Here is a 12,079-nt window from a genome sequence, read left to right as displayed (position 1 = left end):
TGCATGCTGTTACTTTAAAACTGGATTTAAAAAACTTCAAGTGCACCCACTCAGTCACGACCAAAGCGTAAAAATTATTCTAGCCATGCCCTTTTATAGACAACGCAGAATTGGGTGTCCATACACATGCCCACCCTGTAAAAGTTAATAAATGAGTAACCAGGAAGAACAATTCACAAATATGTACAAAGAACAGTGGGGGATGTAAGTAGAACTACCCATTGCAAACACAGCTGATGCGTTGAGGAGCTTGAATGGCGGCAAAAGGCGGTGTTCCTTTGCATCTCACTGTGTGGTAGTACTGCCACGGGTTCATTCTACAATCTTGAGAAAGACTGCGCCTATAAATGCGCGCTTGCACGCAAGTGCGCGAACAGTTAGCAGGTTTTCGGTGAAAAGCGCGGATTTTTGGGGCCGTCAATGAAGGAGTGCATTCGGTAAGTAGTCACGCGTGGATCAAATTCGAAGGTGTCGCGCGCAAAAATGAGGCGAATATCCGTGTGCAGATAAAGGTTATTCGACTTTGTTGTATGAAATCTGCCAGAGGAAGAGCAGAAGCAGTAGGCCACCTCAACAGTTTGACAGTAAAAGTTTGCATTCAATCATAGAGTGAAGGGATAAAAATGAAACGAAGGTAAACCCAATTGAGTTTGCTCAATCCCGTCTACCCTTCTGAGACCACTCATGTATTATCTCTGCCATGCTATCACTTACACCAAAAAACAGTAGGAAATGGGGATTTTGGTGAGCTGATTCAATACCCTAATTACTGGAAAGTCATGAAAACCGCAGAGATAACTTCCACTTTTCCAAAATAATGAGCACAAGGGAAATTCGTAAGGAACGAGAGTTTGTCATATTAATGCCCTCGCAGATTGACAATGTGAACTGTTACCTTGAAATGGATGACTGCGAAACTTTTGCGTAAATTACACCAAGGAGAGTGGCATTCTGTCATACGATTATCCGTGGACAGGTGTGCCGCCGAAATGGCAAATTAATCCCCATCATCTCGTATGATTGATGTGATGGTAGTATTCCATCTCCTAAATCCCTCAATTATTAATGGGCGCTTCGTTACGACGACTGGAGAACGGGGGAATGTCTAAATGCAATCACTACCATGATGAATCAACTAAAGCCTGGAAATGGGTGTGGGCGGATTTAAGCTACCTCGATTCACGACATGGTGAGTGGGCCATACGGGTGTTTAGACTTCTACCCCTAACACTTAGCTCTTTATCATGCTACTATGGAGGTAAAGAGTTGTTACAACTTGGGGGAAAAATACGCATCGCAGAGGCAGTTGATCAATCAGAAAAATGTGGTCTAGCTTGTTTGAGAATAAATAAGGTTGTATAAAACTCGAACAAATTCCAAAGGGCTTTTACACAGCCAAAAAAGCAGTCTTTGTCGACATTTTGACCAGTATTAACTAAAAAAACCAATCGGGATTTTATGGTAAGGCGGGAATTCAATCACAAAGGGAAACGAGGAGTAAAAATAGCACCAACATCACCCTCTCATTACTGACAGTTATAAAAAAGTTACTTCATGTAGACGAATTCGAAGTTCACTTTGGGGGTTGCAAGGACCGTTGAATGGAAATGAGTTGCCCAAGGAGCGATGGTTGGAATCACTTTCCGATAGTCTTTATTTGCATTTTCAGGGAAGAAATCGAATTTGGTGGGAGACTCACCGTAGATGAACTAAGTAGCGAAGAAAGATGGGTAATGGGCCTGGGGTGGAGCTGAGAGGGGAAAGTTGGCGCTGTTCCAGACTCTCCACCTTGCCCTTCAACACGCACGACACCAAGTCGGAGGACACGTTGGACATAGGATCAGCTTCATCGTCTCCAGAAGTGGGCATGTAGACCGTCCGCTGTCGCAAAAACGTCTGACTATTTGCAGGCATGTCCTCTAGGTTATACTCGATTACAAACATCTTCATCACAGAGTGGGATGGGTTAAAGAGAGTCAACTGCAAATCGAAAAAGAAGTCTCTTAGATTACACCCCTTATATCTTGCTCTCCATATGAATAAGTACGTCATTACAAAGTTCGGATGGATTATTGAAGAAGCACATAGAGATGCCGTTTGAATACCAAGTACACATCTCACAATTCAGGGTGAGAGAGTATGTGAGAAGTGAGATTTCGTAGCCACGCAGCTACCTTTCCCATGTGCCTCAAAGTGGCATACTACATTGTGTGTGAACAGCATTACCAGTAACATGGCAAAAGGCCTCCAAGAATGAAATAGGACAGTAGATACATCACTAAAGAAAATGTGTTGGAAACCTGTGGAGAAATGGATAGCTGGATTCAGGCCTACCATTCAGCATGATAATATTATGTACTACTTTATAACCCTGAATACAAATTAGATATTTTCATTCATAAACATATTTTGCAATAAGATACGCCCTTCAATGACATTTCCCGGCAGCAAACACGCAAGTAAATATTGCGTTTAATTAATAATATTAATACAGCAACTAAAATTGTCTTCACCACTTTCGCATACTGTTAATGCGATTCTGTCTCTGATTCCCTAAAATAAACTGGCAGAAATCTTCACATCTCATCGGATTTGTTCTTTTTTGAATAGGACTTTGTGTAATTCTTGGAAAAGTTTTAAAAGCTACACTCCCCGCTTTCACTTGAATCAAAATTTGTAAGGAGACGGGGTATTTTCAAGCTAGTTAAAAATTTTCGTTAAATCTACACTAAAAATAAGATTCATTCCATCATAATTACCTCGTACCTTCGAATTAGAGTCCTCAAGAACACCCTCCGTTATCTCCTTTTTGCTATAAGCTAATTAAACTACAATTCGCCTGATTCTGCACCCATTAAAAGGCGATAATTTCCTAAAGCCAAATAATCCTGATTAAAATAAAATGAAAAAATTCTATTCCGAGTACATTTTAAGGGCTACATTCACCACTACCCAGTCTCAAAACCCCATTTATTTATGTTTGAGTTAGCTCTCTTTATCACTGTACCGAAAAAAACTGCAGACAAATCACTGGCTGTTAAAAATCAACGAACGCCACATGAAACGAGAAAAGGGACGATCCCATTTTATCGTTTTTGCTGCGTAAATATCTGCACTATCACGCATTAGCACCCACACCATTAGGTTGACAGGGCTAAGGGACAAGGTCTTGGAAACAATTCATGACATAAATGCACCTCCACACTTTGCTCACTTTAAATAATGAAATATGTAGTACTTTTGCAACCTTCCGCGCCCATCCCATCACATGACACACTAAGCATACTATTTTTCACCTCATCACAACTCCGTAGCAGACAGATGCAGGATTTGCCCACAGAATGCGCACTTTTCAGAGTTTCCAACTGGAGATGTTAATAAGTAGCAAACGGTGCTACGGTAATTACTAAAGTCTACCAGCATTTGAAAGTCCCTATTTGCAGGTTTGTCGAACATCCATAAGCGACCTCTATACGACCACCTAGATGCAAATTTTTGTTTTATTTGCTATTATTCCATATTTCTTCCCCCACGTCAGTTGCACTAGTCTCTCATCCTCTCTGTACGTTGATAATAGAGCTACTTAACGACCGTTGTGCCAGGAACAACTCGGTGGACGGATATGGGTCAGGGGCTGGTGCCAATCCACTCGACAAGCTGCACCATTTACTTGCCACCTGCGTGGCCTTGGTCTCCACATAGCAAACCAAATTAGTACTAGTAGAGCACTTTACAATAACTAGCGATAGTGTAGAAGAATGAATGCAATAATCTAACACCGAGCCCAGTTGATTTCGGGACGAGAAAATGCGCTTTGGCGGGGAAAGAAACATCACAGATCAATCAAGGTAGGTATCAGACAAGACAGTTGTATAGCAAAGACAAACCTGTATCAACCCCTTATGAGGCACGTGGTAGCCACGTTTGTTGGAAAGACCAGTGAGGTCTACATGACCGAGATAAGGCGAGGGTGTGTTGCCATCGTCCGAGAGTTGAAAGAAGTACGCTACAATAGGCAGCTTCACATGGACGGGAAAGAAGGAGCCGCTGGCACCAATCCCCAATGAAAAACCCTCAACCATTCCCTTGGGTGGAATGCGTCCGTTTAACATGCTCTCCTAAGTGCAAAAAAAGGGGACTAAAAGGTGCCCATTTTGATTGTATTTAATGTACTCAGTTGGCAATGATAATGATGCCACATTTGATATTTGCTGAACGAATAAACCGGAAGCTTGCACTCATCACAGGACCGAAAAACTATAAAACAAACAAATCTTAATGGGTTTCACTTCTCACAAGAGTCCTCGTCCGATTACCTAACCATCTAAATCTCAAGGGTACGAATTCCACTAGCAGGCAAGGAAATTTTAAAGTGGGATTTAAGCGTTATTTTCTAACAAAAAACTCCCATCAAAAGGGGCTGCATTTCAACGGAACACAAATACCAAAAAACCCACCCGGCTTCTAAAATTCACCATAACTGATAACTGATAAGACAGAAGGCAGTTTTGTGAGTTTCCCGCCCCCCCCCCCCCCACTTGACATCAAGATGAGTGAACAGGTTAAAACAGAATGCCAGACAGCCATTCGTGATTATTTCAGACAAATTCAAGTCGTCTTGTGCCGGATGAGAGAAAATACAACTTGACTCATCGCAGGGATGAGTAACCATAAAAAAAAACTCAATTTGGATTCCCAAAAGATTGGCATAAAGCTCTACCTAGACAACTTAATCCATAAATGGGGTGGGTTAAACTATTACTGCTTTTATCCCCAGTGTAAGGCTGTAGGCATTCAAAATAGGTACTTTTAAAGTAGGGGTTAATGGTAATTAATTTCTACTAATGATATTATCTGATCAAAATTAAGATTCCTTTTGATTTTAATCAAATTTCTCAAACAAGGATTTCTCTGTGCATGTAAAATTAGGTGGCTATATTAAACTATAAACTAAAATTGAGGAGAAAAAAGGAATGAGATTTGTGAGGTAAAATCTGATCTGACTGGAATTAACGTTAGCAAAATTAGCATTTGGCTACAGTAAACCGTCAAGAAGATGATCACCTTTTATTGCCAAAATTAACGAAAATGAGTGGAAATGGGATGGTAAACATCCATTTGTAGTCGAAGACGATAAAATTAACTAATGGCAGGAGCTTCATCTCGAGCCATTAGGGCAGAGACTGGGTGAAACACAACCGTTAGGCACTGATGTAAACTACTAGATAGATAAACCTCGAGTAATTGTGTTTGAGGTAGACCCTGTGGCCGTCAACATTGTTCTGGACTGATGAAACAATGTATGCCTTTTCATCAAGTCTTCCAAAAAGCCAGATGTAAAACGAGTTATTAAGGCGGTAAAATGAGGATGAAGGTTAGAAATTTGCAAGTCTAAGACAACTATCAAATCAAAATCCGATATTCAGAAATTACGATTACTTCAATTAATAGTATTTCAGAAAAAATATTGCACTCAAATTTGGCAATTTGACTTGACCAAAATAGGAACCGAAACAAGTGTGGACTGGAAAAATGCTTAAAAAACAAATTATAGGGGGAATGGAACGGGTCTTCAATCTACATAGACGTATCCCTCATCCTTAGAACCCCATCAAGCTGGTATGTGGGAAAGATTAGGCAAGATTATTAGCAAGTGAGGACCTACAAACAAACTCCCGAATTGAGAACGCATGAGATGAGACAGCTTGGGTAATCAGGCATTTGATGAAATGGCATTGCTGGTACTATTGTTGTTAAGCTATAAAAGCCATAGCAACAACTTTGGCTGGTATAATAATTGCTTGTTTTCAAATAACAAAACTACAAACGGTTTTATCATGAAATTTAAATAAAAGTCGTGGAAAGCTTCGTGATGCGTTTTCATCTGATGTAATATTTCGTAATATTACTCTGTCCACTAGACTAATATTGTTGCATCGTAGGTGCGGTTCCGATCCCCAAGACACTTGAAATCGTTTCTCAAAAATAGGGAAAAGCATTGATGGAATACTGTGATAAGTGGAAATGGGTAAGAGAGATTCCCCAGTAGTGCGATTTATTAAATTATTATATTTTGCCCCTAATAATGAAGTACAGGTTCTCTGTTATGCGTGTGCCTTCAGTGAAAATAAAATCTATTACGAAAAAAGACGCCTGTGCAATAAGGAGGGTGGATTGCTGTTTTGACTGCCTTTGGTCCTCCCTCAATTTAAGGAATGCATCACTGACGACTTCCGGACCATTCAAATTACGACAGCAAATCTGCTTTCAGCTGTAAAAGTAAGTTGCTTTTCCTCCCGATTCTTATTTTTTCACCCCTTGGTCTTCACACATCAACCAGGGGAATTGTTAATAATATCACGCATGGCAATCAACCTATACTGCCTGTAGAAATTATAGCTGTAAATATTAGCCCTGAAGCATATTAAATGTTCCATTTCCAACGTGTAAAGAGCACATAGACCGCTTGAAGAAACCTTCTTATGTAGCGTTAGATCGTTCTTGAGAAGGATTAAAAATGCCAAATCCCACTTGCACTGAGGCTAATCATCACCCGGAAGACGTGTTTTACCCTGTTGAAAAATCTATTGTTATGCGGCATTGAAAGTGAGAACTTGCACCAATCCAAGTGGTGAAGGGATAACAGAGGTTCCAGCTGCCTATTTGTAGTAAGCATTACCAGGATGCATAATTGCTTTGGCAGTGAAGAGCAAATCTGCACCAACAATCTACTATCGCTATGGGAAATTAAAATAAAATAGTAATTTTTTGTAAAGGAGAACTTTCAAAAGAACCAGAGCATGTAGGTTTAGGGCTGATGGAAAAGGACCGACATTTGAAAATGCAACAAGAGGGGGAAGACGTGAGTCCCCCGGTACAAAGTACTTCGATCAGTCTCAAAAATAGGCGATTTTTGAAAAAGTTGTACCCTATCGCATTCCCCTTAAAGGCGACATCACAAGGAACTACGCCCTCACCCCCAGGCATAGAAGTCGGTGCGATGCCTTATCCGCACCTAGTAATACTTTCGAAAATGTCCACTTAAACAATCGAATGGTACGCAGTTTGCAGCTTATTACAAAATTTGCTCTTACTCAAAAAGGCCAGTTTGGAAAAATTCGCAAAGCGGTGTCTGTTGGACGACAAAGTAGGCGATAAAACTATGTATCCGCCCAGCTAATTGGTGACTTGCTAGACACGCAATTCATTCATAACGTGATCGCATTTACTAAACTTCGCTGATTTTTACTTCTATGCGGGATATTCAAACTTAAGCGTTTCTGAACGTGAAAGAATTTGCTAAATGTATACTAAGTGCCTTTTCTCTTTGAGATCTTCCATTGTATTAGGCGCATTCGGTATGCTTCTGTTCTTCTCAATTATTTATACTGTACTGGCTTTTCGATCTTGCGAATAAAAAATGATTTCCTTCGAGCAAATAAAATGGTTATAGTTGGCTTTGCTACTGAAGATAACGGACACCTCCACTAAGTGCCTCGTGTCTATGATCCCCTACTATATCACAACTGACGTCCGCCTAGAAAAGAAAATCACTCTCTTCCCGACAGACCTGAAATATGAGAAAATCGAGCAGCACAAATCGGTTCTCCAGTCCCCGCAATTCTCGTTCTGTTCATGCCATTAGCCTTCCAACTCTTCTTAATGTTATCCATAAGCCTGCCTCAGCATCAGTGTCTTAAAATGCGCTCAGGGCAAACCCAGGAGTAATCATTGATGATAACAAAATGAATTTAATCTAAGGGGACAAAAATCCCTAAACGTCACGTGGATAGCTTGATTCCGCAAAAAAATAAAACAGAGGGGGTATCAAAGCTAGGCACACCTTGGACGATAAGCTTAACTTTGTGCTCAACAAAAAACGTCTCTATTGGACCGGAAACGAAATAATGCTTCACCCATATTCCTGGGTAACGTTGAAATGCGTAACAAGTCTCAAGGAGAAATGAACTCAGAATATTCTGCTTTGAGGCAGACGTCGTAGAACAACGTCACACCTTGATCGCTGCAAAGCCGTGATTCTCCATAGTGCAGTCCACAAAGAGTACACGACTCTAAATCCATAGGAGCCAACGCGGTGCCTTAATGCCACGCATTATTGAGCTCTCGGCTACTTTTTCCTTATTTTCACCTCATAATCAAACGTTGGTTAAGATTGATGGATGTAAAATGACATTTGTCTGGCTTACAAATTTAGTTTCAAGCTTTTCAAGGAAGCAGAGGCGCAAAACTTATCACGTGTATGGCATTTAATTTTAGTTCTAGTAAGGAATAATTTAAAGTGGGATGTATTACGTTCAGAACCACCCTTCATTCTCCATCGCAAATAATAGAATTATGTATCGTTATCGGTTGAAATGATTGGAGGAGATAGAGGTGTGAAAACCACCTTTCAGTCATGTTTAACCTCCTGGGTGATGAAACAATGGGTGTTAGTGGTGGAGGCTGGTGAGCACATGGATCCCATCTTAGTGCCATACATTAATGCATGGCAGACAATAAGCTTTGCAGGCTATCAACGTCTTCTTCACTTTCTTTGTGTGCCCAATAACACCCCAGCATGTACCACGAAGTGTTTGCTGACTAACTGACTGAGAAATGGCTTTTGTGATTCAACCTCCGTCAAGCGGATGAATACATCATCAGTTATCCTCCAACCGTCCACACTTCTGAAGCGTGTGTGAATGCCGCACACACGCACATGCAACTGGACACTTCTTAAGGACCAGGCAACAATTGCAGCTGAGTGAGAGGGAAGAAGGGGGAGGAGAAAGTGCCTTCTCCTCGTACTCTTCCTCCCTCTTTCCCATTTCGTATTTCACCAGGCCATGATTTTTGCCCTGCCTTGACATTAAGTGGATAATCACGTGATCAAAAGTGAAATATAACATGCAGTCAACAAATAAAGGTGAGATAGAGACACGAGTGATTAAAAGTAGATTTTCCCTTTCAGGAACAAAACATTCACATCGCAATAGTGCCTTTTTGGGAAAGAAGGAAAGGACAGATTGTTATGGCGACTATTTCAATAAAAAACTACCTAAGAGGCTTATTCTTAGAAAATAGTTACCTTATTTGGCTGAATTTTTTTAACTCTTTATTTTCATTGATTAAGCCGATTTCGTGATAAGTAGTCTTTTAGGATTCTCAAAATGGTTAATGACAGCATACTTTTATGATAATAACAACCGCCTGGAAATTCCTATGTAGACTAAAATTATTTGCGGTTAACTCCTGATATCAGTAGGGAAATAAGCACCTAACTTACTTCAAAGTTGATTAGTAGCCGATGTGAAGAATGTGGTGGGAGGGGAGTTACAGGCATTAAGACTCCACCGCCACCCCAGAGTACTCCGCCAAATGGCGATGTGGTGGTGGGGGCGCTGACTGTTCGACCACGTCGTGAAGATCGACGCTTCAGCACCAGGGTTGTCGGCCGTGCAGTTTTTGATGAATCGGCATCGCTATTTGCACCGTTGCTATGTCTATCGATAGTAATGGGGCAAAAAAGTAGGTGTTGCTGTAACCGCGTGGCAGGAATTCATCGGACGCACGCTTCGCATGAGCTGATTTAGATAAAACAACTTATTCTTGTAGAAAGGGTCAAATGACAAAAGAATTAATCCGGAAAATTGTGAATGCAGGAGAAGTAAACTCAGACATTTCGGTGCAATCTATGCCACAACTCGATTTGCATGTGTACATGAGCACAACAAGTGACACTTGAAACAAGTGCTGGAGGTATAAGGCGCAATTGCTGTGATAACGAAGTATTTGCCTCAATACATGCAAGCCATACTCAGTAGTGAAAAAAACCACCTTCATTTACCGTAGGAGATAATATATAATTAAAACTTTATTCCAGCCATTAAAATACCATCTTTCCCCATAAAAACGTCCGCTAATGGTATCGCAGAGGGAAAAGCAATAAATTGAACATTCTGCTTTACCGCATTCTTTATCAAAAGACAACTCAATGGGGATCCGAAGCTAAAAATTATTCCAAGATCAAAATAAATGTTGGTTCACTAAATATCAGCTCACGCTTTTGCAGAAGGCGAATGGAAGGTGGAATTGTCGAAGTCGAAATTATTAGCGCTCTTTTGTTTGATTGGCATCTGAAATAAAAACACAACGCCGTAATATCATTACTGGACAGTGATACCTAAGAAATTTATGTAGATAAAAAGACAATCAATATACATCTTAAGGGAAGGATATGTATAGCTCACAGGTGAAGACTGCAAGGGCAAACCAGTTTGTGGGTTGAAAGACAGAGAATGAAAAGAAGACTCTGTAAAACTTTTGCTCGAGAAGTGACGCTCCACAGAGTCCGCGATTGGCACGCACACTTCGGCCTTCGATGACTTATTCGTCTGCGCCTGTTTTTGTTGTTGCACACTCAGAGAGGTAAACTGGCTAATGCACTCGTCCACTCGGGGCCTACTGTCTTGCTGCATACGCTTCAATTTACAGGGTGGGGATTCAAGGAAAGACGTAGGTTTGGTCCATTTTGACATTATCACAACCGGGCTCTTCGGCACCTTGCATTTTGAAGTATCGTCGGATAAAGCATTGGGGCAACCAGCATACAATGGCACCTCGTTCCATCGCTTTGTGGGCAGACTCATTGTACCACTATGCAGACATTGCAGGGAGTCAAAAATAATGTCATTCAGTGGCACTCGTGGGAGCTCTAACACAGATGTTACGATTGTATCGAGGACCTCTCTGCTACCAGCAAGGACTCGACTGAGTGGTTTGGAAACACAGATAGCTGCGTTGTCTTTCCAATGAGTATGCGAGCAAGGGCTACTGCAGAGATATGTCCTTTTAGGGCTTTTTGTGCGTGTCGTTGTGTGAACCTCATCAGAAGTGTTGAAGTTATCCGTTAAGTCTCTGATAAGCCTGAGCTCGAAGTCTGTTAAATCGGTTTTCGCGTTCTCGCCCAAGAGTTCGTTGGAACTTATTGTGAACCAACATGAGGAAAATAAATTTGCTCTCCGTAAGTTCGTAAGCCTATGGAATGGCGGATAAAAAGATCAGAAAAAGCGGAAATCAAACCTTTTAAAGTGGTATTACAGTAGAGAATAGGATTTTTAGCTAGCGCAAACTTACCTGCATATGCAGCATAGTTCACTTAGTTCAGGAACACCACAGTAGGGTCCATCTCCAAATAGTACTTTGTTTACCGCTGATGACTTACAGAAAGAGTTGATGTCCTCGAAGAGTTTTGACAAATCTGACAGGGTGTCCGTCACAAGCCTGCAGGAGGAAAATTGAAGGCATAACTCGGTTTGAAAGTACTCTACATGTCTTAAATACATAGTACGGTGGGAGTGATATCCTGCCGGCAATATAAAGTTACCTTTTCGGGAGAAACTGAATTATCCATCGCTCCATTAAGTAAGCCGGAATCTGCTTGCTACTGGGAGACCAATCGTTGGTCCCCAGCCTTGATATTGGGAGTAGCAAAAATTCAATGACGACTGGATGACCCATGTACCCAATTTCCTTCAACTCATCATGAAGGGACATTACGGTGCGTTCCTACGATTATTATCTGTAAGATGTGGGTGAAAATTACATCTTGAGCTTGGACACAGCATGGAAAAACAATTTGTTCAGCACAACGATTACCACCTTGAGTTATTAAAGGGGTACCATTAACACGACCCCTTCGAAAAATTAGCTCACATATATTGACAAATGTTTCGGATGCTCTATCAGTTTCAGGATCAAAGGCGTTTATGGCAGAACACTTCAGCCTCGAAATAACCTTAGACTCGAAGTTCATTTCCTAAATAGCAAGACTTGGGAGCTTCAAACCATATTATCTTGGGCTCAGACAGCGCGGCACCCACTCTGACAAATCAGGTGACCAAGTCAAAGACAAACAGCTGATCGTCATTGGTGTATCCGACCTAGAACAATGGAATAATAAAACAATCGAATGAGTGAAATGGACACAAAGGCTGGTACTTGAATAAACGAATAGTTTTAGTTTAGGTGCATTTTTTGTATCAACATAAAATACCTTTTTAAATGAGAGTGAGGCGCC

General features: G+C 41.0%; 1 protein-coding gene across 1 annotated transcript; it reads right to left on the bottom strand. All coding sequences in view use genetic code 11, as the record gives it.

The window, feature by feature from the left end:
* Positions 1–377: 377 nt before the first annotated feature.
* EGR_03445 (hypothetical protein) lies at positions 378–11,556 on the bottom strand (the record flags this gene model as incomplete). The annotated part of the gene is made up of 8 exons (XM_024492694.1): positions 378–537; positions 1,700–1,980; positions 3,888–4,118; positions 9,287–9,503; positions 10,063–10,136; positions 10,251–10,770; positions 11,137–11,283; positions 11,387–11,556. The coding sequence occupies 8 exons, from the start codon at positions 11,554–11,556 to the stop codon at positions 378–380; spliced, it is 1,800 nt and encodes a 599-aa protein (XP_024352827.1).
* Between the last annotated feature and the right edge of the window lie 523 nt (positions 11,557–12,079).

The sequence above is a fragment of the Echinococcus granulosus genome, assembly GCF_000524195.1.
Source record: "Echinococcus granulosus chromosome Unknown EG_S00018, whole genome shotgun sequence".
In the NCBI taxonomy this organism is placed as follows: Eukaryota; Metazoa; Platyhelminthes; class Cestoda; order Cyclophyllidea; family Taeniidae; genus Echinococcus; species Echinococcus granulosus.
Note: the sequence above shows the minus strand (reverse complement) of the source record. Positions and strands in the feature narration are given on the sequence as shown.